Source organism: Plasmodium coatneyi, chromosome 4 (genome assembly GCF_001680005.1).
Source record: "Plasmodium coatneyi strain Hackeri chromosome 4, complete sequence".
Taxonomy (NCBI): Eukaryota; Apicomplexa; class Aconoidasida; order Haemosporida; family Plasmodiidae; genus Plasmodium; species Plasmodium coatneyi.
Window position 1 is genome coordinate 787,611 of NC_033559.1, and position 16,539 is coordinate 804,149.

The following is a 16,539-nucleotide window of genomic DNA, read 5'->3' on the forward strand; positions in this document are numbered from 1 at the left end:
GTTTGTGTGCAACGCGGCGAAGCGGCTTATTAAAATGGTTCACTACAGGATGCCGCTATGAACCGAACAAGGCACCGATTGTTGCGTTTTCCACAGATCCCCCATCGAAATTTTCACCAAAACTGCAGGTGCGCGAGTTACTCGCATAAATAACCTTTTCACAAAAAGGGGGCAAACAGCTGGCAAGTACAAATGCTTGTAGTCCCCTCCAGGTAAAAGAAACGAGCACGTTAATGCAATTTAATGCAATTCCGTGTGGCAAAACAACCACATAGCATCATTCAGTAGTACACACGGTAAAAACAAAAAGAGGAAACTTAGCTCTCCCTTTTAGGTTGCGTTAAAACCAATACTACGCAATTTTCCATTTTCCCCATCGCATTAGAACTGTGCTTCAAAACAAAATGGCGGTCCATTACGCTTCCAAAAATGAAGACCTATGAAGGGGAGAATTGGGGCGAGTTGCAGTAGCGCTTAAGTGACAGGTGCTTGCGAGGGAACAGCTCTGTTAGTGACGCATTCAGGGGGGCACACATGTGAACTAAGCGAAGGCAAAGCAAAACGAGCGTAAAATCAACATGATAAAAATGCCACTCGTTTATTCATCCCCCTAAACTTTTCCATGTTAACAATTTTTGTTATCACACCTTTCTGCTTTGAATTTTTTTTTTTTTTTCCGATACGGATTTAGGTGTGCTTTTCACACTTTAATAAATTTTTTTTTTTTTTTTTTTTTTTTTTTTTTTTTTTTTTTTTTTTGTTTTGTTTCCGAATTGCCCATCATTTCAGTTTCGCAAAAATGTGTACCTCACTGAGTTCGTTTCACCTTCTTCGTCCACATTTTTAAATTTGTCAAAAGATCACTTCTCATGAATACGCTTTTTACACATTTTGAAAAGTCCGTAAACGGAAAGTACGCAGGAAATTAAGGGAATAAGAAGAAAAAATGGATGAAAATGACGATGTTCCAAAAAAGGGGTAAGTGTGGAAAAAGAAAGTTCATGTATGCATGCGTGCGTGTCTATGCGAATGCATTCTGTGCTACATCGCAAAGGAAACAAACCCGTTTGTTTTTTCTATTGCCTTCATTTGTGTGAAAGAGGTTGGTATGCACACCTGCCACTTTTTACACATTGCTCATTTTGAGCATGCGCTCCAAGCGCAGTTAATAGACTAGAGGAGAAAATGCGTGTGCCAGTGCTCATCCAATCCGTCGGACGAAACGGGGTGGAAGAGAAAAAATCCTACCAGACAAACGCGCTTAAACACGCACAGTTGCTAACTTGTGTTCACAGCGCCAGTTGTGCAACTTTTGTTGGGAGTAATATTCAGTAGTTCGTTGCACACCTCGTCTCTTTTGCCTTTTCTCTTTTTTATTCTACTTATCTACGTGCTCAAAAATGATGCAGTAGTTCGTCACCATCAGCTTTGTCACCAACGACGGCGCGATTTAGTTTTCTCGACCTAGCTTTCGGCTGCAAAGTTAGGATGAGATTCCCCTTCATGTGAGCGGAAAATACATGCGTGCACTTTTTGCCACGACCCACCCACATTTCAGCAATGAACGGAATAAGAAGAAGGCAATTTTTTCAAATGACGAATTCTCGGGGGAAGACACTTTGATGGAGGTACGGTACCAGTGAACGGAGTCTCCGTTTATGGCAGAATTGTGAAGTTTTCTCAACTTGGTTGTTTCGCAATTTTTTTTTTTTTTTTCTGACCACCCCACCAGGAACACCTCCAACTGAGGGAAAAACTCTCAGAAGACATTGAGATGATAAAGTCCTCGCTCAAAAACAACCTCGTTTGTAGCACATTGAACGACAATGAAATATTGACCCTGTCTAATTACATGCAATTTTTTGTTTTCAAGAGTGGAGACCTGGTGATAAAGCAGGGCGAGAAAGGTACCATCACAATTGCATTGATTACACTCGTGTGAATGTGTACTCATTGGTCTTTTTTTCTTCTTGTGCATTCTCCTTGCGTCTATTTAAACTTTCGACTCGGCTTGCTTGACACCACCACAATGATATATACATATATACACACATACATTCCTCCCTCCCTTTTGAAGGATCCTACTTCTTCATTATAAACAGCGGCAAGTTCGACGTGTATGTGAATGACAAGAAGGTGAAGAGCATGGGGAAGGGGAGTTCCTTCGGGGAAGCAGCCCTAATTCACAACACTCAGAGAAGCGCAACGATCATGGCTGAGACGGACGGGACGCTTTGGGGTGTGCAGAGGAGTACATTCAGGGCAACACTAAAGCAACTGTCTAATAGAAATTTCAACGAAAACAGAAGTTTCATCGACTCTGTTTCTGTATTCGATATGCTAACGGAAGCACAGAAAAATATGATAACCAATGCATGTGTTATTCAGACTTTTAAACCGGGAGAGGTAATTGTAAAGCAGGGCGATTATGGTGATGTGTTGTATATATTGAAGGAAGGTAAAGCCACAGTTTTTATTAACGATAAAGAAATAAGAGTACTTAACAAAGTAATATAACTGAGTGAGGTCCCTTCAGGGGGGGCGCTTACGCGTGCAAGGGTGGGCTATCTGCCTGCATGTGCACCATTCAGCGCGTTGATGCGACCATGAGGTTACGCTGGGGGGCGTTCCTCGGTCGCCACAACATTTAGATTACTTCGATACGCGTCCATTTGAATTTTGTTCATTACTGGTTGGTCCGACATTCGTATGAATGACCACCCGGCTGAAGACTCCCCAAATGTGGAACGCAAATTTTATTTTATATATTTTTTTTTTTACCCCCCTTTGGCCAATGTTGGTCCTACCTGTTAGGGATCCTACTTCGGAGAACGAGCTCTGCTGTATGACGAACCGAGAAGTGCCACGATCATAGCGAAAGAACCCACGGCGTGTGCATCGATATGCAGAAAGCTGCTAAATATAGTGTTGGGCAATTTACAAGTTGTCCTATTTCGCAACATCATGACGGAAGCCTTACAACAGAGCGAAATTTTTAAACAATTCAGTGCAGAGCAGCTAAACGATTTAGCAGACACAGCCATTGTTAGGGATTACCCAGCGAATTATCACATTCTTCACAAGGATAAGGTTAAGTCGGTTAAGTATATCATCGTGTTGGAAGGGAAGGTGGAGTTATTTCTGGATGATGAATCTATAGGGATACTTACAAGAGGAAAATCCTTCGGGGATCAATACGTCTTAAATCAGAAGCAGAAGTTTAGACATACGATTAAGTCGTTGGAAATTTGTAAAATTGCTCTGATCACAGAATCATGTTTGGCGGACTGTCTAGGAGACAACAACATAGATGCATCGATAGACCATAACAACAAAAAAAGCATCATCAAAAAGATGTACATTTTTAGGTACCTAAGTGAGAAGCAATGCAATTTACTTATCGAAGCGTTTAGGACTACCCGCTATGAAGAGGGGGATTATATAATTCAAGAAGGAGAAGTGGGTTCAAGGTTCTACATAATAAAAAATGGAGAAGTAGAAGTAACAAAAAATGGAAAGAGACTACGAACATTGGGGAAGAATGATTACTTTGGGGAAAGGGCTCTCCTATATGATGAACCCAGAACAGCATCCATCATCAGTAAGGCAACCAATGTGGAGTGCTGGTTTGTGGATAAAAGTGTGTTTTTGCAAATTATTCAGGGACCCATGTTAACTCACTTGGAGGAGCGAATAAAAATGCAAGACACCAAAGTGGAGATGGACGAATTGGAGACTGAAAGAATTATAGGTAGAGGTACATTCGGAACCGTTAAGTTAGTGCACCACAAACCGACACAAATTAGATATGCCCTAAAATGTGTCAGCAAAAGAAGTATCATTAATCTAAATCAGCAAAATAATATAAAATTGGAGAGGGAAATTACTGCAGAAAATGACCACCCATTTATTATTAGACTTGTGAGGACATTTAAGGATGCCAAGTGTTTTTATTTTTTAACGGAGCTAGTTACTGGAGGAGAGTTGTATGATGCTATTCGAAAATTAGGTTTACTTTCCAAACCTCAGGCACAATTTTACTTGGGGTCCATAATTCTAGCCATAGAATATCTACACGAGAGGAATATTGTGTATCGAGATCTAAAGCCAGAAAATATTCTTCTAGATAAACAGGGGTATGTAAAACTAATCGATTTTGGTTGTGCGAAGAAAATTCAGGGGAGGGCCTACACACTAGTTGGCACTCCTCACTACATGGCACCGGAAGTTATTTTGGGGAAAGGATATGGATGCACTGTGGATATATGGGCATTAGGAGTATGTCTGTATGAATTTATTTGTGGCCCCCTCCCATTTGGTAATGACCAAGAGGATCAGCTGGAAATATTCAGAGATATCCTAACAGGGCATTTAACCTTTCCTGAGTATGTGTCCGATCAGGATAGTATAAATTTGATGAAGAGACTGCTGTGTAGACTGCCTCAGGGACGAATTGGATGTTCCATAAACGGGTTCAAGGATATTAAGGAGCATGCCTTCTTTAGCAATTTCAATTGGGATAAGCTGGCGGGGCGTTTACTAGACCCCCCTCTCGTGTCCAAAGGAGAGACATACGCTGAGGATATTGACATTAAGCAGATCGAGGAGGAGGACGCACTGACCGAAGGAGAACCCCTCGACGGGGATGACAACTGGGATGTGGACTTTTGAAGAACCCCCCTAGTAAGGGTAGCTGCGTTGGGGCAGAAGCGCTAGCTGATGGTTAATGCACATTGTACATGTGTGCAGTGGTTGTCTTCCACGATGATGCATCAAAAAGATGAGGAGACTTATAAACGATTTTGCGGCGCTTTTTTTTTTTTTTTTTTTTCTCCCTTTTTCGGACGCACCCGCGCGTGCGTATCTATTTGTGCATAAAAGGAGTCCCACATTTATGCAGCCCCTCTGCGTTTGGTTAGTTCGTTAGTTTTTTCTTTTTTTTTTTTTTTTTTTTGTTCACATAACGAAGGATGTGCAACTTGGACCTTCGAACAACTTCGTCAATTTGTATTTTTTTTTTTTTTTCGTGCAGCGCGGTTAGCTGGGTGGCGGTTTGGCTAGTTGGCAAATGAGGGGAGGGAAGAAGAAAACAAAAAAAAAAAAAGGTAAAATGGGGCGGGTGGCCTGCCCGGTTGTCCGGCTGGCTGTGCCCCTGATTGGTTGCTTCGATAAATGATCGCTTAGCTTTGCAACCGCTCCACCCTATAGTAGTCCGCGGAATGGCGCGGGTCCCGCACACGCGTCGACGGCGGGAGGTTCCGCAGAATTGAAGTCAAAGTAGGTGACAAAGTCGTCTGTAGAGCGGGGCACATTGTCCAGGCAAATGCGCCCAAACAGCCCCAAGCGAAACATATCTATAAAATAACGGCAGCCACCATTCATGTCTAGGTACTTATAATTCCTACACAGGTTCAACTTGGTTGCAATAACATTGCAGACAAAACGAATATCATTGGTTGGTTCTTCCAAGCCGATAATCTTAACGTAGTTAAAATTCATCCTCTTATTTAGAGTATACAAAATGTAGTCTCCTACATACATGTGGTCGTACTTGTATTCGAGGGCATTTCCTATGGCACATAACTTGAGGCTAATTTCTTTGTCTTCCATTTTGGGTAAATAAATCCCCGGGGTGTCAATAAAGTAGAGCAGGGGGTTGTTTGAAACCTTATACGTGTCGACCATCTGAGTAGTCCCCGCAAGGACGTTCGTCTTGGCTCTCTTCCTATTCACTTCGAAGGCGATCTTGTTATTTTTATGTCCATACTTGGCTAAATTATGCGTCACATCCTTAAAGGAGTTAATAATGCTGGACTTGCCAACGTTGGGTAATCCCACTAGTAAGGTAAATAATCCGAGGCTCCTAAATTGGGGCTTCATTTCTCTACACAGGTCCCTAATTTTAGAGATGCTTTTATTAAATTTGGCTGACGTCAACAGGCACATATGTTTTGTCTTTTCCTCTATTATGCTTTTTGCATTTAGGGCTACTTTCTTGGGGATTAAATCTGCTTTGTTCAGAATAATGATGCGTTTTTTGTCTTTGCTCTTTTTTTCTATGCTCTCCATGATGAAGTCGTTCGTGCTAGTGAAGGGTAGCCTGGCGTCTCTCACTTCAATGATCAGATCACAGACGTCTATTTTTTTTTTTATGCTTAGGGAGGACTTGTGCATGTAGTTTGGGAAGCACGTAATGTTTGCGTCGAATATGAATTCGTCTCTGCATACGAAATTGGTAAATCTGCGGCTCACCCGTCTTTCTCCTCCCTCCAGGGTGGTCATACTATCACTGCCACTACTACCATTATTACCATCGAGGGGGGTTCCGCGGTTGATCACCCCGTTGGGGTGGACACTCATTGGCTTGTTTCCTTCCCCATTCTTTGCACGCTCTAAGCTGGTTCTTAGAAACACATCCTCTAACTTCGGCCCGAGTTCCTTTTTCCACACACTGATGGATGAGCTGCCCCCATCCTTTCCAGTTCCCTTCCCCATGTGCGTAAACTATTCCGGGGGCATAATAATAATAATAATCCTGCAGTAACTCTTGAGTGGGGAGTTGCCACTTCTGTTACGTTGCCTTTCTATAGGAAGGACTACTGTTGTGCCCACGAGGAGCTACCTCCCTCCTTTTTTTTTTTTTATCTTCGCTCTATGCCCCTGTTTAAATTTCTCTTCACAGGAGTGAGTTCCCCAGTTTGTGTAGCCATTTTCATCACAAAGGGGAAGTACATAATCCCCTTGGGTAGGGACGGAAAGGAAACGCTAATCAGGTTTGCTAAGGATAGAAAAACCGTTCGCTTTACAAAAAAAAAAAAAAAAACTACACACAAGCAAAATAAATGCGAATAAAAATGACCCACTTAGCAAACACGATGCACAAATTTGAACTCGATAGGGTTCTGCAAATGTGTGCTTTTTCGAAGGATAATTTGACGAGCACACCGGTTATGGCGCAAATGGGTGGGGAAGAGTGGGAACTCAACGGCGCACCTATGCATATCCCTGTTGTAGTAGTGCGGAATGCTTCCCCCTTGTGCACACAGATTGGAAACGCCCTCACTTGGGCATTCCACACAACGGATCTCCACAGGTGTATACACAAATCGCATCGTTTTCTATTTTGTGAACGCGTTGGTGATGAAACGGTGTGGCCGCTCTGGTTTGGACTTTCCCCATGTTTTCTCTCCTTCAACTTTTTCCATTCGTTCACGAATACAAAAACACACATAATTCACGTAGTGCATGAGGTGACGAACATTTTGTACGTCGATTGGATCATTCGGTAAATCCTGATCACTGTACTGAGCAACTCCATTGGGGGTAGTTCCCCTGGGCATATTTTTCCCACCTGAGTTGTTCATTTCGTTAAGCACATGCGAAGAACTGTTGAAATGACCAACTGTTACGCAGTCCTCACTGCTGCCCCAGAACCGAGAGGCACTCTCCACGGAGTCCACGTATGCGCCCATGTGACTCACGATGTTACGCCCGTATAGCAGCGCAAGCTCGAACTGGTTGCGGCGGAGGGGGCGATGCTCCTCTTCATCGTCATAACCATCTTCATAACAGTCATCTTTGACTCCCTTTTCTTCTACCCCCCAACGGGTACTCACAATCACAAAGTGCAGGTGTGTGTAAATGTGCTGCACAAGGTCGAGCACCGCCGCAGCGCCACTACACCTAAGATACCCCCACCACTGCAACCTGTGGAAGGAGTAAACTAGCATATCTTGTAAAAATTTCTGGCAAAGGTTTAACAGGATGGTGCACGTACTGATGTCCCCCAAATCTTGTTCCCTCTTTAGGTAATACCTTTCCTTCAAGTAGCTGAAAATCTTCTCCATTTTTTCTCCATACTGTGGCGCAGCTGCATGTATCCAGTTTGCATTTTCCCCATTGGAGATACTTGACTGGTTCAAGCACTTTTCCCCGTTTATACCGATTTCCCACTTTGGGGACTTACACATACCGCTATGCACAAAACGATTATACAGCGAACGGTACATCTTTGCCAAATTAAACGTTACGTATTTTTCCTCCACCAAGTGAGCAAAACAAACTTCTAAAAAGGAAATTTGCTTGGGGGAGATGATTGGACACGTGTTATACATGAGGGTGACTAGGTTGTTCATTTTTATGTAGTACATTTTTTTTTCTAAAGTGAGAATAATTTTCTCGTTCACTTGGTTCATGAGGGAAATATTCCCCCTATGCGGGTTTCCATCGTGCAGGTCCACCTCATGAAAATCCTGCCCCTCGCAGATTTGCTCAAACGGTTGGGGAGGATTGGTGTCAACTTCATCTTCCCTTTTTGTGCTTCCACTTTGGGTGTAACTCGCTTGGCCCACACATTCCCCCTCCTGCATAGCCTTTCCACTACGCCACCACGTGATCCTCCTTAACTCCTTCTTCAGCAGTCTATTTATATACACGTATAAGTAGGACACATGCTTCAGGTTCATATTATGCAAATCCGCTTCGAGTAAAATGTGCACCAGAGTGGAAAATTCTTCATCCTGGTCCGTTGCCTGATGTATCTCCCCCTTCGCTAACTTCCCCTGTGATTTCTTTCGTAGTCCCTCCCTTTTGAGGAAGCTACCCAACACGTTGTTCAGCTCCGTCTGCTCATACAACTCCACGTGCTCAATTATGCGGTCAAATAAAAACTGTTGCAATTCCCTGTCGCCTAACTTCACGATGAATTTAAAGAAGGGGGGAGTTACTTTCCCATAGTTCGTCACTTCCCCGTTTAGCACGTTTTTCAAAATGGTCCTGTCTAAATGGGTCAGGTGTTTCTTCTGCTTGAATAGGACTTGGCACAGTTCGCTGGTGCAGAAAGTTGAGTGGGCAGTTACTGTAGTGGTTGATTCATCCGTCCGGTAAAAAGATGGTGTTGATGCGTATGTCGGTTTGCTCCCCTCCTTTGCGTGCCCCCCCAGCTCCATCCTCAACAAATTATAAAAATATCCCTGAAGGTAATTTCCTACTCGTAGAAACTTCTTTGACAAAGAATGAAAATTGGTCATGCAACTGAGGAGGTAGAACTTGTTTAACGAACTGAGTGTCTTCACCCCGTTTTGAAAAAAATGACACATCTGTATGATGAGCTCCTTATCCACCATGTTCACCTTCGACAGAAGGTATGCCCAATGAAGGAGGGTATCCACTCTGGTACTTCCATCCTCTGGACAACCCCGAGGCATACCCCTTAGTGTCCTTTTCAGTAGAGCCAGCACTGTGGTGGTCATCTCACTTTTTCTTTTCTCCTCTACCCTCAGGTTGCTTTCAATTAGCAGCTTAAATATAATCATCGTATGTTTGAGCCATATGTATTGCAGGTGGTTCAAATGGACAGTTGTGTTCATTCTGCTGTTTGAATCATCTGGGAGGTTCTTACTTGGCTGTTTTTTTTTTAAAATTAATCTGTCCGTATGTTTGATTAGCTGGACCATGGGAAGGTCTCCATGTTTATTAACGCTTCTACCATTCGCACACTCATTTGTGTTGCTTACTTTTTTTTCTTTCCCTTCCGCCTTTTTCTCCCCATTGGATGGTTCTCCCTTGCAAACCACCAAGCGACCATTTTTTTTTTCCCTATGAAATGCCCGGATATATTCCTTTAACAAATCCACTGCTATCTTATCGTAGCTTTTCCATTTGGAGGTGGCTTTGTCATTTGGGTCATCGTGGGTGCGGACCCCATCTGTACAATGAGACTTTCTCCCCCCCTGGAGACATACTCCTCCCCTGTTTCTACCATACACTATGCGATTCAAAAGGTCATTTACCCTACTATGTATTTCCTTCTCAACGTAGATGTGCGCCCACCTATTGGCACCTGCCCCATCGCTGAAAATCTTTCCTACCGCCATGGCGCCTTTATTCTACGCTTCCAGCATGGTGAACGCGACTTACCCCCCGCGCGATTAACTCTGGGTGGGTAAGGCTACCGTAATGGTGACACGAATATTTTCCATTTCTCTTTTTTTTTTTTTTTTTTCTTTCACCACGGTGTGGGGGGCTCACCTAAAAGTGCGCAACGCAATGTGGAGGGAATGCACTACGATTTGGGCTTCATTTTTTTTTTTTTTTCACCCCTTGAATGTTGTTAAAATAGGTCAACCTTAGAAACATCATTTTGGGGAACACCCTCTCCCTGTGCCAATTCGACCCTTTAGGAGGCACCCAAAACGACAGCGGCAACAAGGAACTGCTACTCTATAACACATGGGGTATGTTACAGTAACCATCAGTTTGTGCATATTTAGGCCAAGGGTTTTTTACTCTACCCCCCAAATGGGAGTTCCTTCCTTATAGGGTACTTTAACCCCGCAGGTCGGAGAACCGATCGATAAGCTCAACACCGTCCATTCATTTGTCGAAGCGGTGTGTCTGTCTCACCCTATAACCATATGGCGAAAGATATGCCAAAAAAAAGAAATAGCGAGTTGGGCTGGATTAAAAATTTCAAATGTTAATTTTTAAAATACCAAATTTAATTAAAAAAAATTAAAAAAATATATATATAATAATAATAAAATATATTTTTATTTTTATAACTTCATTCAATTCTTTCACCCTTTACGTAAAAAGCGCAATTATATGAAAGGGAAAAATAAGGGCACTTTTTATAATCTCTTTCTTAAATAATCAAATGGATACATAAACATATATATAAGCATACACACGTGTACCAATATATATACAATTATGTATACGTACTGAATTGGAAAGCTGAAGCGAAAAAATAAAAAATAAAAATAAATTGGAAAAATGGGAGAAAAAATTAAGTAAAATCACATATTAAAAGGGGGGAAATGAAAAAATAAATACATGGTCGTTTAGACGCCGCAACGTGGATGCAGATCGTTCCGCAACTACACTTGGCAGAAAGTGAAAAAATGAAAAGTTAAAAAATGAAACGTGAAAAAATGAAAACTCAAATCTGTCAACAGGGGAAAAATTAAATAAAATTCTGGTAAAATTAATTCAAGCAAATTATATATCATATGGGAAATTTTTAATTTGTCTGTGCGAATAGGGAAACGCAAAGAGGGAGAGAGAAAAAAAGAAAAAATTAGCTAGTCAGCCAGTTAGCCCGATCAGACGGGGGAAGTGTTGGCTGGTGTGCAAATCAACAGATAAGAGTTCAAAAATATAATGTCGGGGGATCCGCAGTGGAGTTGTCTCATCTTGCAAAGTTCATATGCCGCTTGTGTCCACGCCACGGTGCCACACCTCCTCAGTCATCGTCCTCTGCGTTGTCGTCATCCTCGTTCAGCATGTCCTCGTTGGAATCTTCCTCCTCATTGTCATTTGATCCGACGACGTTCTGCCCATCGAAGGTCACATAACCTGAGGTGTTACCATTTCCGCTGGAGGGTGAGAACTGACCACCTCCGTTCATACCGGAGTAATCATCACCCAAGTCCCCACCAGCACCGCTACTACTGAGGAGATCGCTTCCACCATTATTAAACTGCTTCACCATGTTGTCCAGTTGGTCTTTGGAGAACGTTTTAACTGTTCCATTGCTACTGTTGATAAAACCATTTTTTTTAAAATATTCTGAATAGTCTACTTCGTTATTGGTATTATTTTGCATTTCCTGTTTTTTCTGTAATTTCTTCTCCTGCGCTCTTCTTTTTTTCAGAATTTTATATGCTTCCCTTCTTCTGTATTCACTTAATTTTTTCATATACTTATCGTAATACTTGGATTTGTATGCACCCATTTCGGAGGAACTGCTTTTGTCCTTTCCACTGGAGCTTTCACTTTCGTCGGTAACGCCATGGCTACGTTTGAGGAAATCAATCAGTTCCTTCTTCTTGTCATACACAGATGTGAACACGTAATTATCTCCAATGAGCTGAGGGGCATCATGATAATAGTTGGAAGGGATGCCTTCATAAGAATTCTTAATCTGTTTATATGCATCGTAGAAATTATCGTCCTCCTGTTCCTCTTCCTTCTTCTCTGACTTTTTCTGCTTCAAGTAATCGATCGCCTTGGAGTCGTAACTCATATGGTAGGATCCATTTTTTCTCAAAAATGCATTCAGTTGTTCATTTGATACACCAGATGTTTCATTTAATGAGAGGTCCTTCTCCTCATTTGCGTAGGGAGACAATTCATAAAACATATCATCTGGATTGGCTAGTTTTTTTAATTCTTCCTCGGTTAAATCTTCATATGTTAAAATACCTTCGGAGATTAGCTTCTTAATGTCTTTAACGCTGAACTCGTCCATGCTCAGTTCTTCCTCGTTTTCGGAACTTTTTCCCTTACCGCTTTTTTCATCTTCCACATCGTCATCATCGTCCTCATCATCGCTGTTGCTTGCATTACTTTGGTTACTCATGGAGACGTATTTTTTTACAATGTCTTCCATAATTTTCTGGTTGGAAGTGTTGGCAAATTCTTTTACTAATTTTTGCAAGGATTCTATTTTGAATGGAATTTGTCCTGGGTTCTTTTTCTTCACAGTTTTTTTTTTCTTTCCTCCAGTACGTTTGTTCATCACTGTGTTGTTATTTCCTTCATTGGTGTTTCCTCCATTTGAATTACCCCCTGTGTTTTCATTTCCATAGATGGAGGAATTGGAGTCTTTGTTCAAATTGTTCATGTCGAAGAAGCCATTATTATTCTTATATCCATTCGTGGCTGCTACTTTATTTGCATCTCCCTTAACTCCAGAGGACGTGATTAATTCTTCCTCATTCGATTCTACCTCGTTCGCGCTTTCATTTGATACAGTAGCGCTGGAATTAGAAGTGGGGGTTGCATCTACTTCATTTGGATCTTCTTCCGTGGAATCTCCATCGGATAGATTCCTGTTCACATTGGTTGAATTCACATCCAATGTGTCATCTTCCTCTGCGGAGTCGCTCATGCCGCTATTTGTAACCCCATCTTCATCATTCGTTTCATAGAGGTCGAACATTCTTTCATCATTTCCGTTGGTATCCTCAAATGCGTTCAATTTGTCTTCAAAGTTTATGTCGTTATTGTTGGAGTTAGATACGTAAGCCTTTCCATCCATAAGGTCATCATCAGCATCCTGGTCGTGAGATCCTGTTGGAGGGGGCATGAACCCACCACCAACCATTCCGTTGTTCATGAAGTCACCCATTCCAAAGTCCTTCATATTCATATTACCCTGACTGAACTGGTTGAACATATCCATCATTTGGTTGGGATCCATGTTAAACATATTTCCATCCTTTCCTCCCATCATGTTTTGCATCATAGCTGGGTTCATGGGTAAATTGGCCAACAAGTCTTTAAAGGCATCTTTATTTTGCATGAAGTTTTCATTTTCCATGCTTTTCTTCAGCTGCTCTACATCTATGCCTGATTTTTTTAGGACATTCTCTAGCTTATCCTTCAATTCGTTTATTTTGTTCAGCTGTTCTGGGGTCACAGGGATGTTTGGTCCGTTGCTACCATTGTTGGGGTTCGCACCATCAGCTCCGCCGTTGGCACCTGCTAACTGTGAATTAATCGCGCTCATCATATCTTTAAATAAATTTTCCTGTCCATTGTTGGAACCATCTTGTGGATTACCTCCCATGAGTGAATTAAAAAAATTCTGAAACGATTCACTGTTCATAATATTTTCTATGTTTAATCCTTCTCCATTTCCTGCAAATATTTCGTTCAGTGGTTTCATCATTTCCTCGAAACTGGGGTTCATTCCTGGGGTCATCCCTTCTCCAGGTGCACCTGGGGATGCGTGTCCCCCCGTAGCAGGGGTGGTCGCTGTACCCTGTTTGCCATTCGAATTGCCATTTGTTACGCCTGTCGCTCCGGTGGCTGCATGGTGAGAGTTGCCCTTGTTCCCTATGTTGTCCGATCCGTTTGCCTTATCATTTTTGTTTGACTTATGACTCGTGGGCTTAGCGTTCAAATTTCGGTTGACATTAAGGGCAAACACGTGAGAGTAGTGGAAAGAGGTCGACAGGAAGATGAATCCTAAGGTGATAAGTCTCATCTTGGCTGGTATTTATATATATATATGTGTGTGTAAGGTGGTAGGATGATGTTGTTGTCGAGTCTCGGTTTGCCAAAGTACGCAATAGAAGGTGGGTTCCGTCCTTGGCCAATTTTTACCAGGCAGCTCCGGCGTTACACTCGATGCATGCACAAGCACATACAATCACATGTGCTGGTGTCGCTTCCAAGTGGCACGCGGTGACAAACAAGCAGTACACCTTGCGCACTGTACACTGTGTAGAGGCGCATAAAGGTGTGCTACATAAAAAGTATTCCACATGTGGGTACACTACATATATGTAGCAAGGGACGGGGGACCAAAATGACGAGCCAAATTTTCTGTGCTCTCAAAGCCACTTCTCGGTTGTGTGTTTCGTTTAAAACGTGAACTTAAATGAACAACGGTCCCTTCTTCATAAAACTGAATGTAGAACGTTTATAAATAAAAAAAAAAAAAAAAAAATCACATAAAATCTAAAAAAAATTAAATTAAAATAAATAGGGTTAAAAATTAAATATGACCAAGTCAGGCAAATTAAAAAAAAAAAAAAAAAAAAAAAAAAAAAATAGCTTTTTTCTTAATCAAAATGGTACTACGGGGTGGAATAAGCAAATTTAAAAATATAAAAAGAAAAAAAAAAAAAAAAAAAAGAAACGGGTCTGGCTAAATCACTGAAGAAGGTAAACATAACACTTCCCAAATGGGACGCACGCTCTTCTTCTCTTATCTTATTTAAACGATGGCTGTACAAAGTACGCTGATGCCAATGAGTAAAAATAAGTGTACATTATGGAGCAAAAAATCGTGTACGTCAAGGGGCCTTCTTTCTGCCACAGTGAAACTTGTTGCCAATAACGACGTGCATAGTGCTAAGTATACGTAACACGCAAATATGCATTTGTACACAGGGTGACGCACAAATATGTTTAATTGCGCGCTTGCTTACCCATTTGCATGTACGTAGATAATAAAATATGTACAAATCCGTAAACGCTTGCGCATAGAAAAAGGTAAAAAATGAAAAAAACGTAAAGGAAAAAATGAAGAAAAAGTGAAGAAAAAGAAAAGAAAAAAAAGTCAAGAGAAAAAAAAATGAAGGGCTATAACGAATTTTAAAAAGCTAAGCTAATAAGATGAAAAAAAAATTAAAAAGAAAAAAGAAAAAAAATGCAGAGCGCATGACTTTTATTGTATATCCATATGGATATTTAAAAAAAAAAAAAAAAAAAAAAAAAAAAAAAAATGTAAATCCAAAAGAGCGTTGTAATTTTTCCAGAGCGGAATAAAACAATGGATTCGAAAAGGGAAAAAAAAAAAAAAAAAACTCTCAGGTGAAGAGAACAGCCCACAAGTGTATGTAGAAAAGTAGTAAGTTTTAACTTAAGTCAAAGGATATATATATTATTATATTTATAGCCCCATTGATGCCACGACGACGTGACGCTGTTCGCCCCTTTGCACTATAATAGGGATAATATGAACAAATGTTTTTTTAAAGAAAAAAAAAAAAAAAGGGGGAGGGAGGAGTTCGCAAAATGAGTGTATGTATAGTGTATAATTATACATGCCATACATATGTATATACAATATAATAAGCAAGTATATAATGTCGCACGTGAGAATGTTTAATGCACGCCGCGGCGCTCCCGCGGAAAACACTGCTCGAACGGGACCTGGCCGAATAAGGGCTGGGCACCATGTGCTAAGCACATAATGAAGGATAAAAAAAAAAAAAAAAAATGGATCGAATAATCGCGCTCCAACTGTGCACTTGTGTTCAGCGCGAAACGATGCAGCGCTCTTGAATTAACCCCATTTAGCCCCCGTAGTAACTTCTTTAACAAAAAAAAAAAAAAAAAACAGCGCATCGAGTGGCACGATCGGCTGCAAGTCGTATGCTTACCTTTTAGAGACGGGCGTATTTTGTTAACTCGCCTGGAACATGGCACCTCGTGTAGTCACAGCGCTACGGTACTACGCAGTAAAGTCGTTACGGTGATACTACTCCGGTTTGATTATTTCCCATATGGCCATGGGCCATCTTGCCCAAGTGGAATACGCCAATCTTTATCGCCTTCCCCCGGGCGCGCATTCCTTTACTCTTTCTACATGCATGCACCTAGTGCATCGTAAAAATTGTCAAAAAAATGTGTTCCCTTTTGTGCATGCAAGAAAGGGATCCCATCGCATGGGTGAAAAGCGGTCAGTATAACAACAGTGTCCTTTCGCGTATGTTTCAAAAATGAAACGGAATTACACATGGAAGCGGAAAAATGCGGTAAAAGGGGGGGTTAAAAAAGGGGGAAAAAAGATATACGTATGATAACACAGAATATAACGTAGCGTCCCATAACGCGCCGTAATGATTGGTAAAATCGCCCCACGCAGCGCCAATCGTGCGAGGTGCCGCACCTCACAGGTCAATTCGCACAAAATACCTGCGCGAAGCGAAAACGTCGTCCCAGCCTTTCCCCTCAAAAAGGTCATCGGAAAAATAAATACGCGTATTTCCAGGTTAAACTTTGCAAGTGCAAATTATT

The 16,539-nt window shown here is 41.5% G+C and overlaps 4 protein-coding genes across 4 annotated transcripts; 1 reads left to right on the forward strand and 3 right to left on the reverse strand.

The window, feature by feature from the left end:
• Positions 1 to 1,520: 1,520 nt before the first annotated feature.
• PCOAH_00007700 (cGMP-dependent protein kinase) lies at positions 1,521 to 4,671 on the forward strand (the record flags this gene model as incomplete). Its single annotated transcript, XM_020057580.1, has 4 exons — positions 1,521 to 1,628; positions 1,733 to 1,907; positions 2,078 to 2,508; positions 2,815 to 4,671. 4 exons carry the CDS (start codon positions 1,521 to 1,523, stop codon positions 4,669 to 4,671), a joined length of 2,571 nt encoding a protein of 856 aa, XP_019913139.1.
• A 531-nt stretch (positions 4,672 to 5,202) lies between these two features.
• PCOAH_00007710 (Uncharacterized protein) lies at positions 5,203 to 6,495 on the reverse strand (the record flags this gene model as incomplete). The annotated part of the gene is made up of 1 exon (XM_020057581.1): positions 5,203 to 6,495. One exon carries the CDS (start codon positions 6,493 to 6,495, stop codon positions 5,203 to 5,205), a length of 1,293 nt encoding a protein of 430 aa, XP_019913264.1.
• A 623-nt stretch (positions 6,496 to 7,118) lies between these two features.
• On the reverse strand, positions 7,119 to 9,875 carry PCOAH_00007720 (Uncharacterized protein; the record flags this gene model as incomplete). The annotated part of the gene is made up of 1 exon (XM_020057582.1): positions 7,119 to 9,875. One exon carries the CDS (start codon positions 9,873 to 9,875, stop codon positions 7,119 to 7,121), a length of 2,757 nt encoding a protein of 918 aa, XP_019913297.1.
• A 1,370-nt stretch (positions 9,876 to 11,245) lies between these two features.
• PCOAH_00007730 (Uncharacterized protein) lies at positions 11,246 to 13,996 on the reverse strand (the record flags this gene model as incomplete). Its single annotated transcript, XM_020057583.1, has 1 exon — positions 11,246 to 13,996. The coding sequence occupies one exon, from the start codon at positions 13,994 to 13,996 to the stop codon at positions 11,246 to 11,248; it is 2,751 nt and encodes a 916-aa protein (XP_019913047.1).
• Between the last annotated feature and the right edge of the window lie 2,543 nt (positions 13,997 to 16,539).